This window comes from Anoplophora glabripennis, unplaced genomic scaffold (genome assembly GCF_000390285.2).
Source record: "Anoplophora glabripennis isolate ALB-LARVAE unplaced genomic scaffold, Agla_2.0 scaffold1541, whole genome shotgun sequence".
Taxonomy (NCBI): Eukaryota; Metazoa; Arthropoda; class Insecta; order Coleoptera; family Cerambycidae; genus Anoplophora; species Anoplophora glabripennis.
In genome coordinates, this window is record NW_019417622.1 from 33,368 (window position 1) to 46,218 (window position 12,851).

Below are 12,851 nucleotides of genomic sequence, written 5' to 3' on the forward strand. Positions count from 1 at the left end.
TGGTCATTAACTAACAATTATCTGTAATTTATTAGTCTAAGTGTATAGACAATTATTTTAATGTTTTAATTTTATCAACATTGTTTGCAAATCATGCTCCTATTATTATTGCCACCGATAATTTTTTACTTAATTTTATTGTTTATCTTCAAAATCATTAATGTCCTACGGATGTTTCAAATATTCTAATTCTGAGTTGTCAATGAAAAGAAATAGGTTTTTTTTTAACTTTGTTTGTTGAAAAATGTGTCCAAATAAAATTAACTTGGAATTATTTTGAATTCCTGTAAGACATTAATTTCAAAATAATCAAATTACTTCTCTTAGTCTACCTGTTATATTATAAATAATAAAAATATATGAACGAGAGTATGAAGTGTTACATCCCCCAAACAGGTAGTACTCAATCATCCCAAAAATATATTCAAATATGTAAAGCGGGTCAAGTTAGTAGCGCAAAAAATATGTTCACATTAATGTGAAAAATAGAAATAAGAATGTACATAAGTATGATCAGTTATAATATCACAAGAGCATAGAAAATATTCGATTATACTTCCGAGTCACGAGACGTATTCTGCGAAACACCACGACAGTGTAGCTGGAGTGGTGTTTTAAGGATATACGTCGAGTGAGGAGGTTAGTATAATCGAATATTTTCATTTGCTCGAGTGGTATTTGATACGATTATATAATTCAGAGCTTGAACCGAAGCGTTCCATTTTTTTTTTACGTTTATTGACAAATGTTAAAACTATCGTTACCATGACATAGTTCACATTGTTGGAGGAGGCGAAACACCAAAACGGTTATACCACGTCGTCAAGAGTATAATCGCTTATCAATACATAGCAACTACGTAAAATTTGTAATTGCTATTGGCTAAATTTCTAATGAATTATATAATCAATAAAATGTAACACTGTTAATTGAAAAGCAATATAAAATAAATATAGAACATAGTGAAAAATGAACAAATATTTAATTTTTTTTATTCCAAAATAATACACTAGATATTGTATTAATATTCTAACATCTAAATTTTTCTAAATTCAGAAGACGATTCAAGAAACCAAATTTTCTTCGTGTATCTTAACAGAAAAATCGTAAAATTAAATTTTGAAATTATTAATTATTTAGTATTATTAATGCATTACTTACTCACTAAGTGAACTTATTTACTTGTAGAAACTTGTTTCGTCACATTATTCAGTTCAAAATCTAAATTTATTCAGGGTTCAGGGAATGGAATTTTTATGTCTTCGATATTATAATTCTGTTTAATCTAAGTACTAGTAATTTGTTGCATATTTTTATTGTTTATAAAACAGATAGTGAAATAAAAAACACTTCTATTTCTAAATCATAAACATTAATTGTTTATAAATAACTTTTACATGAATGCCTTAAATAATCATTTTCTGATTTTGGTAATGACCTACTTATTATTTGCCTAATTATAGTTTTATTACCAGACATATTTTCTACCTCTATTTATTTGGTACCTGCACTTTAATAAAGGGTCCATTTTTAGATCAATATTTAATTCTATAGGCTAATTACACTTCTAATAAATTTATTTTTAAATGAAGTGCGCGCAATTTTAATGATCACATTAAAAAGTTTTTATAAAAATTAATTTGTAAAAAGTTGTAACTTTTATTATAACAGTTTGTCACTATATTTTATTATTACCACTTTTAAAAAGAAACTACTTTTATCTAAACTAAGAGAGAGAATCAATATTAATAATTATTTAATAGTTCTATGTTACTGTTATGTTACTAGGCCGGTTTAACAACCACGACTATTGCAAATAAATATTTTTTTAGATTGGTTTCAAGGGATTTGGCATATCTCAAGAAAAACTCGTATCCAAAGCAAAATTTATGTTTGATGGGACCCAATATGAAATAACCCATGGGAGTGTAATAATTGCGGCAATAACTTCATGTACAAATACAAGCAATCCAAGTGTTATGCTGGGAGCTGGTCTCCTTGCTAAAAATGCTGTAGATGCAGGTCTAACGGTGGCTCCTTATATAAAAACGAGCCTCTCTCCTGGTTCAGGAGTGGTCACATATTACCTAAAAGAATCTGGTGTTATTCCTGCTTTAGAACAACTCGGATTCAACATAGTTGGATATGGTTGTATGACTTGTATAGGAAATAGTGGTGGAATAGATGAGAACATTGTCAATGCAATCGAAGAGAATGATTTAGTTTGTTGTGGTGTCTTGTCTGGAAATCGTAATTTCGAGGGACGTATACATCCTAATACTAGAGCCAATTATTTGGCTAGTCCTCTGTTGGTTATTGCCTATGCAATTGCCGGTAGAGTTGATTTTGATTTTGAAAGTGAACCTTTAGGGCAAAAAGCAGACGGTAGTCCCATTTATTTAAGGGATATCTGGCCCACCCGCAATCAAATTCATACTGTCGAACAGCAATATGTTATTCCAGCAATGTTTAAAGAGGTCTATGCCAAAATTGAGACAGGTAAGTGACCACGGTAGTTTCAATATAATTTAGATTAGTTAAAATATAATTTATATTTAGTTTATTACTACAGATTTACTAAAAAGAAATTATGATTAATTAGACACAATACCTCCTAATACTTGACCCTCTGTTTATGAAAACGGTAGTAGAAAATTTATATCTATTTTTCTCTGAAGCGATGCACTTTAGTGACAAATAACACGTATATTTTTTTGAAGTGACATTTCATAAGACACATTTTCTCAAAATCTCTTAATAAAAAAAAGACAAGAAAAAACAGAAGATTGTTTAAGGTGTTGTGTTCTTGTTCTTAGCAATCAAAATTGTTTTAAGTAAATATTAAGCTTATATTCATATTCAGCTATCCCCAAAAACACCTTATTACAAGTTTACTTGAAATATCTTAAAAAGTTGAGGTAATATTAAATAAAAATAGTTTCCACTTTTTAAGGATGCAAAATTTTTTTAAGGTAATTTGATTTAAATTGTCTATTTACATCTCATTTTATTTTGTGACCATATAAAATCTAGTTTCTATTGAACTATATAATTAAAAAATACCGGAAAATTTTTTAGCATTGGTTAAAAGAAGTATTGGTGTTTTACACAATTTCAATTCTTGTCTATGTAGTCTTATAATAATTTATAAGATTAAAATTGATGAACTTTCTACTCAGTATGTGTTAAATATTCAAAATTACAAAATGCGTTTATAATTATGTATGTATGTTTTTTATAATTTTATATTTAACAATTTCATTTTTGTCACTGCTTATAAGAGTTATACGGACACATTCTAAAATGTATTTAGTTTTTCTTTATAACTAGATTTTTTTTGTGTCTGTATAGAAATGGCACGTTTTTGATATCAGTACATGAAAATAAATTTACATTAGGAGTAATAACAGTGTATGTAAATATTTTTAAATCGTATTTACATTCATTTATCTATTTTAAAATATATTTGTATTACGGAATGTGCACCTATTATATCCATATTGTTTGAAAGAAAGTAAATATTAGTGTTTAAATAGAAAACTAGAAGTATTCACTGAAAATGAAACTTATATAAGATGCATTTTAGGCCTTTGAAAAGATAAGATATTTGAACTTCAACTCTGATTATGAAGTCTAAAAATTATTTTTTTAAAGTCTTGCTTCTTGGTTGAAATTTAAATAGTCCCATTTAAGTCCCACTGTAACTATAACTTTTTTGTACTATAATTCAATTATTTTTTTTTTCAAGAGGTGCATATCATTGAATTTAATAATACAAGCAAAAAGTTAACCCGGCAAATGTAATGTCACTTAAAATACATAATAATACAGGGTGTAGCACTACAACTCTTCAAAAATAAGAAGCTGTTTTGCTCAAGCAAATTTTATTGTGTTTATATAAACATTTGTTTTTGTATCCTTCATTTTTAATCATTTTTGCATAACTGAATGTTTTGGTAAAAACATTTATATACATATTTCATAAACGGAGAATTTATTTTAATAATGTTTTTAAAATATGATTAAGTGTCGTATCTGTGCTGCGCTACACTTTTTGAAACACCTTCTCACATATCCTTTTACTTTCTTTTAAAACTTTTATGGCCTGTACCTTAAAAACAAGGGCTTCAAGGAAATATTTTTAAATTTAGGTTTCTTCATTTTTGACATGCCGCATATAAAAAATTGCAAAAAAATTATTTTTCTTTTCAAGTGACATGCTATATTTTTGAGAAAAATGTAACCAGCATATTTTGTATTCGGGTTTGAGTTGAGACTTGCTCATATTAATACTCAGATTCATATGGCATAAATTTTTGTAATGTTCATAAAAAATTATTTCCGGGCTAATAAAAATATTGTTATTGCAGATTATATATTAAAAAGTATCCTTTAATGTTTTTATAATTTTATTAAAATATTTGAACCTAAACATTGATGAACCAAAAACGTAATTAAATTTTCTTAGGTCGTACAACTCTTGTAATAATTTTTATTATAGAAAAAAATATCACATTTTTCTGTTTTTTGATATTTTAGGTGATATTGCATTTGAGACAGTATATTTTATTGGTTGCTAATCTAAATGAGCTCCATCTTTTGAAAAAATTTGCCTCGAATCAAACAAAAGTTATAATGGTCTTATACAGGGTCGGAAAGTCCCCATGGTTCATCAGCTGTTACGTGAGAGCGATAAAGAAAGTCATAGAAATCCGTGTGATAGAGAAATATGGCTATAATGAAGGCGTCTAATAGTCACCGCCCATTTCGCCCTTCCACAAATAAGATCCACATCTTATTTGTGGAAGGGCGAAATGGGCGGTGACTATTAGACGCCTTGATTATAGCGATCTTTCTCTATCGCACGGATTTCTATGACTTACTTTATCGCTCTCACATAACGGCTGATGAACCATGGGGACTTTCCGACCCTGTAGTTTTAAGGGAGACGATCTACGATCTACATATTATTATTGTACTTTTTTTTTGTTTAAACAGGCTCAACAAATTGGCAAAGTCTTAATGCGCCCGCCGGCAAGCTTTACCCTTGGTCAACCACATCTACGTATATTAAAAAACCTCCATTCTTTGATGAAATGACCATCGATTTACCTAAACATAAACCTCTTGAAAATGCTAGAGTTCTACTTCTTTTGGGCGATTCCGTGACTACAGATCACATAAGTCCTGCCGGATCTATAGGTAGAACCAGTCCGGCTGCCAGATATTTGGCACAGAACGGACTAACTCCTAGAGAGTTCAATTCGTATGGTTCTAGGAGAGGGAATGATGCCATTATGGCAAGGGGTACCTTTGCTAATATTCGCTTGGTTAATAAGTTTATGAGCAAGGCTGGCCCCAGGACAATGTATCTCCCCACTAATGAAGAGGTAAAAATAATATCGTTTGAAGCGTTTTCCTATTTTGATATGCACAGTCAAGTGAAAACAGATCTGTATGAAGGCTTGTTGAAGCAACATGTCTCTATACTTTTGTTAAACGTAACGTTTTATAATATACAGTCCACTTCATCAAAGAAAGTTTGTTTCAATTCAATTCAATCAGTTTTAATGCTATAATAGTGCAGTACGGAAGCTAGTGCGAAACTGTACATATGGTGGTATATGTAAAGTTGTAACAATTTGAAGAAATTTTATTTATATACAAAAGATAAAAATTTTAAATCCTATCTACAGGGTGCTACGATTTGTAAATGTACAATTTACAATTATACATATATGGAAAAAACAAAGATGGAATATGTGACTATTTTAAATTATATGGTGATACTTTCCTCACTTCTGAATGTTTTGTTGTAACAGTCTGACTTTTCATTTGAGAAAAGATAACTGTTTATCCTTTAAATTTCTGATTTTTTATATTTTTAATATCAATATTGTTCTGTTTTTTAACTTTAATTAGATTAAAGGTTTCAAATAAGGTAACTTAACAGGGAATGAATATAGTCATCCATACCAACTTATGTATCAAGAAACAAGTAAAACAAATAGAAACAATTAAAAATACAGTAAAGAATCATCTTACTTCTTAAGGATAATGTGTTTATTGACTTATGAATATTTCTCTTATTTTTGGTCAGAGAATCATGTTGAATTTTACCGGTGGAATATCACAACACCCTGTATATTAGGGTGGGTTAAAAAAATCGACTTTATTTTTTACTTTATACTCTGAAAAATAGGTTGCTAGACACCTCTAGAAAATTCTCTCCAAATATGAGCTCTTAATTTTAATAGGACAGTTCTCCGCTTTACAGTTTTCCATTTTTTTCTCAGTATTAGAAAAAAAAATTCATATCTCTCTATCAACTGTTCATTAAAAATATCCCTTCTCATATACTTGTAGGAAATTGAACGCTCTACAAAAAAGGTCTCTTACAATTTTTTCGTAAACCTCTCCGTTTAAAAGATATTAAAGGTTGAAGTTTGATTATTTTAAGACAAATTTCTGTTTTGCTTATGAATTTTATAACGCGTTAACAAAAAATCGTTATGAAATGCGCAATTCATAGTTTTGTAAGAAATTAACTGCTCTACAAAAATGGTCTCTTATGATTATTCGATTAAATAAAGCTTTTAAAATATATTCATCATCAAAATTCAATGCATAATAATTCGGAAAATTTCAATTTAGTTTATGAGTTTCAGGGAAATTTATACAAATTTGAGTTTCTATGAACAGAGAAATGTTTTAAACTATTTTATATTATTTATAAAGCAATTTTTTTACAGTGAAAGTGTACGAATATTTTATAAATGTTTGAAATTTTATAACACTTGATAATTAAATAAAAAAACTTTTTAATAACAAATTGAAGATTTTTTTTCTTTAAGATTAATACTTTTCATAATAAATTTCTGATTAAAACGTTATTTTTTCAAGATTTAATGAATCATTGACTCTGTCAGAAATAATGCACTAATTTTTTTTTGATGTAACCAAACATGTATTATGACTAAAAAAAAACTAGAAAAAAAATTGTAAGAGATATTTTTTGTAGAGCGTTCAATTTCCTACAAGTATATGAGGAGAGATATTTTTAATGAACAGTTGATAGAGAAATATGAATTTTTTTTCTAATACTGAGGAAAAAATGGAAAACTGTATAACGGAGAACCTTCCTATTAAAATTAAGAGTTCATATTTGGAGAGAATTTTCTAGAGGTGTCTAGCAACCTATTTTTCAGAGTACAAAGTAAAAAAAATAGTCGATTTTTTTGACCCACCCTACTGTATATGGTATATACTTGTATCAACTTTCTTACAAACTATTTTCTAATCGATATAAGAAAATCACTTTGTAATAATTGTTAAAATCATATGTTGTATCATATCTCTTAGATGTCTTCTTTTTAGATGGATATATTTGACTGCGCCCAAAGATATGCGAAATCTGGAACACCTCTTATAGTTATCGCTGGCAAGGATTACGGATCTGGATCAAGCCGTGACTGGGCTGCTAAGGGCCCTTACTTACTGGTAAGCATTAATCACCGCTTTAATACTTTTGTCAGAAAAAATATACAGGGTGTCTGGAAACTGTACCGACAAAAGAAGACAGCAAATTCTAGGGATGATTTCATATCGATTTGACATAAATTGCTTCATAAGGCAGGTAGGGCTCAGTGAAAATGAAAAAAACAATTGACATTGTTTTTTTCTAATTACTCAGATTGCTTTTTATCTAGAGGGATCAAACTTAGGTTATATGTTAACTCTTATATGGACAGCTTTTTGATGTAAAAATTATCTTTTAATTCGTCACATTTAGAAGGGGATATTTGTAAGTATATTTTTTTTTTATTTTCGACTTTTTGGTATTTTTAATATCAAAATTGAAAACTTTTGTCTTGAGTAGCTATTTGAAATGTTTCTGCTTTTTTGCATGATAATTACAAAATTACAAATTCATTGCTAATATTTAGTAGTTGGCGCTGACAGATAAAACAACATTCTATAAAAAAAGTTGCAATTAATTTCTGTTTTCCAAAGCCAACTACTAAGTATTAGCAAAGAATTTGTAATTTTATAATTATATCATGAAAAAAAAACAAACATTTTAAATAGATTTTTCTAGCATACGCTATACCTTAGCGTATGCTAGAAAAATATTTAAGTATTTGATTTTGGTATTAGAAATAGCAAAAAGTCGAAGATAAAACAAATATAATTAAAAATATCAGCTGATGCGTATGGTTACAATTAAAAGATAATTTTTACCATTTTTTTTATCAAAAAGCTGTCCATATAAGGGTTAACACATAACCTAAGTTTGATCTTTCTAGATAGACAGTGATCTGAACAATTAAAAAAAGCCAAGCAATATCAAAGAGCCATCTTCAAAGAGCCCTACCTGCCTTATGAAACATTTTTAGATAAAATGATTTATGTCAAATCAATATGAAATCATCCCTAGAATTTGCTGTTCTCGTTTGTCGGTTTAGTTTCCAAACACCCTGTATGTATATTTTTTCATTTACATGGTGTGAAAGTTGTGTTAAAGGAAGAATTTTGCTATTCCTTCTTCTAGAGATACAGCTTTAAATGTTTATTGTGTACTAGCCAAATCCTTAATAAGGTTTTAATGGTCAAGATGAAACTTAATTATATGGATATTATGCAAATTATTACAATTACAGATAAAGGCACATTTAGGTTAATGACAACAATAAAACTTGTTTTCTACCTAAGCCTGAAGTTATATAGTTTTAATTACTTGCCATAATCTGTCTGCCTCATTACCTGATTAATACCTACAAGTATTAACAGGTTTACTATATAAAGTAGGAACAATATTACATTATTCAGGATGTTTCCAAATTTTTATACCAAATTTAAGCAGGAGAGGAAAATGTTTCAGTAAAAAGTTTTATATAAATAATATATGATCCAAAAATGTCTAATAAAAAATAAAGAGTAGAAAATTTGCTTTGATGAAATTACATTTTCATCAGTTACTTCTAAATTAATTCTTAAGAAGTTTTTTTTTAAAAATTGAGTCTGACTGACTCAACATGCACTATATTTCATTAGAAAACATACCTGTTTGTCAAACCAGACACAAACTCACTAATCCATTAATTTAAATATCTTAATAAAATGTTAGTATTGGAGAAGAATCACTAAAGCTAAAATTAAAGAAAGTTATCTTAAACCACAGTGTTTTTTCAAACCCCCTCTTTTTTGTTCTGAGGAATTTAAAGTGATAAAGGAAATAATAAAGGAATTTTTATTATATGTAAGTTGGTTGGTTGGTTAGTTGGTTGGTTGGTAAATGTAAGCTGGAATGTTTACCGTTATAACCATTTTAAAATGTGTTAATAAGAATATAGTGAGACATAATACATAATATATAATATAATCTATATTATATTAAAAAGTACTTATATTTTGTTTATTTGAATTCAAAACTTTTTTGTATTGGAGTAAACATTATTAAAATAAAAAATAATGTATCCTTTTATTTTAACATAAAAACTGCTGTATTTTATAAAATATTAGGTGCCCCTCTTAAGAAAGTCAATAGCTCTGGTAATGTCAATACAAAAGAGGATCTCAATTAAATGTTGCACCAAATTGATTCCATCACATTTTAAAAAAATTAATTTATACAGGATGTCCCATTTATAATGGGCATTACCCATCTTCATTTTTTCTAATGAAATAAGTACTAGGACTATGAATTAATTTTAAGAGATTTTTTAATTAAACAGGAAAAATAAAACTTCTGGCAAATGGTGTTTTGTTAGCTCATAATTCGATATCTTCGGAGCTGAGAAAAAATATATGTTGTTTACACTTCAGCAAAATGACACAATAGAAAGTAAAGCTTAATGACAGAGCTTTGACATGAATATAGTTACAGAAGTGTCCTATGCAATATAGCATAAGTTACGGTTTCTATTGTAAATCCCTCAAAATTAATTCACAGTGCTAGTATATATACTATATCTATGTTAAATTTTTATTCACATGAATATTTTTCGTTCTTACGAATATTTAAAAAAGTATTATCTTTAATACTTTTTTAAATATGCAGTCTTGAGCAAATTTTTCAGCCTTTAGAGTACAAATTAAATTAGAAAATATTATATGTACAATGAATCAAACTAAAATTATCTGCTGGTGATTTTGAAAGTGGGGTAGTAATTTTAGTATGCGCCTACTTATTCCGAGAAGTGATATACAAAAAATAGCAGAATAAAATGTTATTTATAAAAAATTAGACAACTATTTGCGCATTTTTAAAATATGTAATCTGGTACTGTACACTCATAGCAAATGTTGAAAATTATTTCCGTTTTCCTGTAAACAAAACCTAGTCTGGCGGACCCATGATTCAGTGCAAGAAGTTAATAGCCTATCATGTTGGCGATTGTTTTGGCAGCGTTTTCTATGCTCGTTCGTAATTCTTGAACACTGGTGACTTCAGGGCCATCATACACTAACATTTTCATGTGTCCCCACTGTTAAAAATCACAAGGATTTAAGTCCGGAGTGCATGGAGGACATAGAACTGGCCCATTACGTCTAACACATCTGTCATTAAAGACATTAGTTAAATGATTGCATTTCACACCGAAAATGAGGCGGAGCGCCATCGTGTAAATACCACATATTTTGACGAACATGTAACGGAATTTTTTCAAGTAATTCGGGTAAATTATTCTGTAAGAAATGCAGAGTCTAAACCGGTTAGCCGATCCGGCAAAATGAAAGGTCCAACAAGCTATAATTCCTGCCCATACATTTAAGGAAAATATTCGCTGGAAGTTTGTTTGTCGAATTGCATGGGGATTTTCTACAACCCATACATGTGTATTATGAAAGTTATTTATCTCATTCTTAGTAAAAGTCGCCTCATCCGTTACCAAGACATGTCTCGTAAAATTTTCATTAGCATTGTTTTGTTGCAGTAACCATTCACACAGTCAAAGGGTAGTAATGCATGCACACGTTGCATGTGGAACGGATAAAGTTGATTTTTTCGTAAAGTTTGCCATACTTTGCTTTGGGATACATTTACCTGATGTGAAATTTTTCTCATACTCGTGGGATTCTCAATGGTATCCAAAATCTCTTCAGCCTGCATCACTCGCAAAGGACGAATTTGTCTGTATCCCGGGCTCGTTGTGTTAAATAAACAAATTGTCTTGCAGAGAGATGAAACCTACGAGGAAATTTCTGTGCATATCATTGAGCAGCATGCGTCGAATTTTGTTTACACTCTCTGTATATTAACAACAGGTTCAATATTATAACACGTGGCTTATTGATAACGTATCGGCCAACATGCATGACATTAGCGTGTTCCGTTGCTTGACCTATTAGGGTAAGTTAGGGATTTACAGAGTCGCCTTCAAAATTTGCAACAACATTTATTAGAGCAATTTTTTGTAAAATGATTTATTTTAATGCCTACTGCCATCAGTTAAAATTAATACCCCACTTTCAAAATTATCCTGTATATGTATAATTTAATATTGCCAAGGTTGAATTAAAATAAAGTGATGTGAATGTACGATGCAAATTATTTTAATAATTTACTTTTATTCAACTTTTAGGGGGTACAGGCTGTAATTGCCGAATCTTTTGAAAGGATTCACCGATCGAATTTAGTGGGAATGGGAATAGTACCTCTTCAGTTCTTACCAGGACAAAGTGCCGACTCTCTTGGATTGACTGGAAAAGAAAATTACACAATCCAATTACCAGAACAAATAAAACCTGGCCAGAACATAACAGTTAATACAGATTCGGGCAAAGATTTCGAAGTTATTTTAAGATTTGACACTGAGGTTGACCTTCTGTTCTATAGACATGGAGGTATTCTAAACTACATGATTCGACAGATGCTGAATTAGATGATTAAATTTTTTTTATATTCGTTTTACATTAAAATAGGGTGAAGCATATGAGAGGTTTTTTTGGGAAGGCTGTTTTATGTATGTAATATATATATNTAGATTTTTTTGGAAAGTATCTGCATTCTCTATGCAAACTAATGAGCCTATTTGAGTGCAATACGTTTGACTTTCAAAAAAATGTCATATGTGTATATATATATATATATATTTTAAAGGATACATTATGTGTAATGTAGATTTTAAAAATGCATTTGTTGAAACTGTGGAAATATTTTTGGTAATTTGATTATATGTAGCCATAAAAAACTAGTCATTATTAAAAAATATATTAATAACGGACTGATTAATTGGTTCAAAAAAAGTCAAAGTTCAAAACGATAGGAAAATCAATTTTTATCAGAAATATTTTCTTGTTTTTAGTTATTGTACTTTACCGGTACCTATATACTGGTAAATTTTTATTTGGTTCAATATAAAATACTCATGATGTTTATTGTTTTATTAAGGAACCGAGCACTGCAAATATGAGCCATTTTAAACAACTACTTTTACGAGACGTTGCACTATGCATGAGTTACCCATATGACAAAAATAATTTTTTTACTATAGTAAAAACGTTGCTAAAAAAAATAGGAGTAATAATTCGCATAAAGCTGAAAATTGGTACGAATGTTGGGAACACCATTATAAATAACATGTGACAAGTCCCCATCGTTCCCACATCTGCAAAAAAAATTATTCAAGGTCAAAGTTCGCAAATATGAATTTTTTATATTTTTCAGCCAAACGGTAAGTTTTATCACAAAAATGGGTCCGACAATAATTGTAGATCATGCAATTATCTATAAAAATTGCCCTTAAACTTTTTTTCCTAAGAATCACCATTTCTGAGATATAGCCTTATTAGGCCCCTTGTACACCCCCTTCATTACTCAAGTACTTTTCTTTAAACCATCCTATTAC

The 12,851-nt window shown here is 29.2% G+C and overlaps 1 protein-coding gene across 2 annotated transcripts in view; it reads left to right on the forward strand.

Moving 5' to 3' along the window:
- Window positions 1–11,973, forward strand: part of LOC108915885 (cytoplasmic aconitate hydratase-like) — a 28,024-nt gene extending 16,051 nt beyond the window's left edge. Inside the window, exons 10-13 of one of the 2 annotated variants that reach the window (XM_018722037.2) lie at window positions 1,833–2,499; window positions 4,999–5,390; window positions 7,378–7,500; window positions 11,586–11,885. In XM_018722037.2, coding sequence (XP_018577553.1) covers window positions 1,833–2,499; window positions 4,999–5,390; window positions 7,378–7,500; window positions 11,586–11,885 — 1,482 coding nt within the window. Of the gene's footprint in view, window positions 1–1,832; window positions 2,500–4,998; window positions 5,391–7,377; window positions 7,501–11,585 lie in introns of both variants that reach the window. The other variant, XM_018722036.2, reaches the window with a different exon arrangement.
- The last annotated feature ends 878 nt before the right edge of the window (window positions 11,974–12,851 follow it).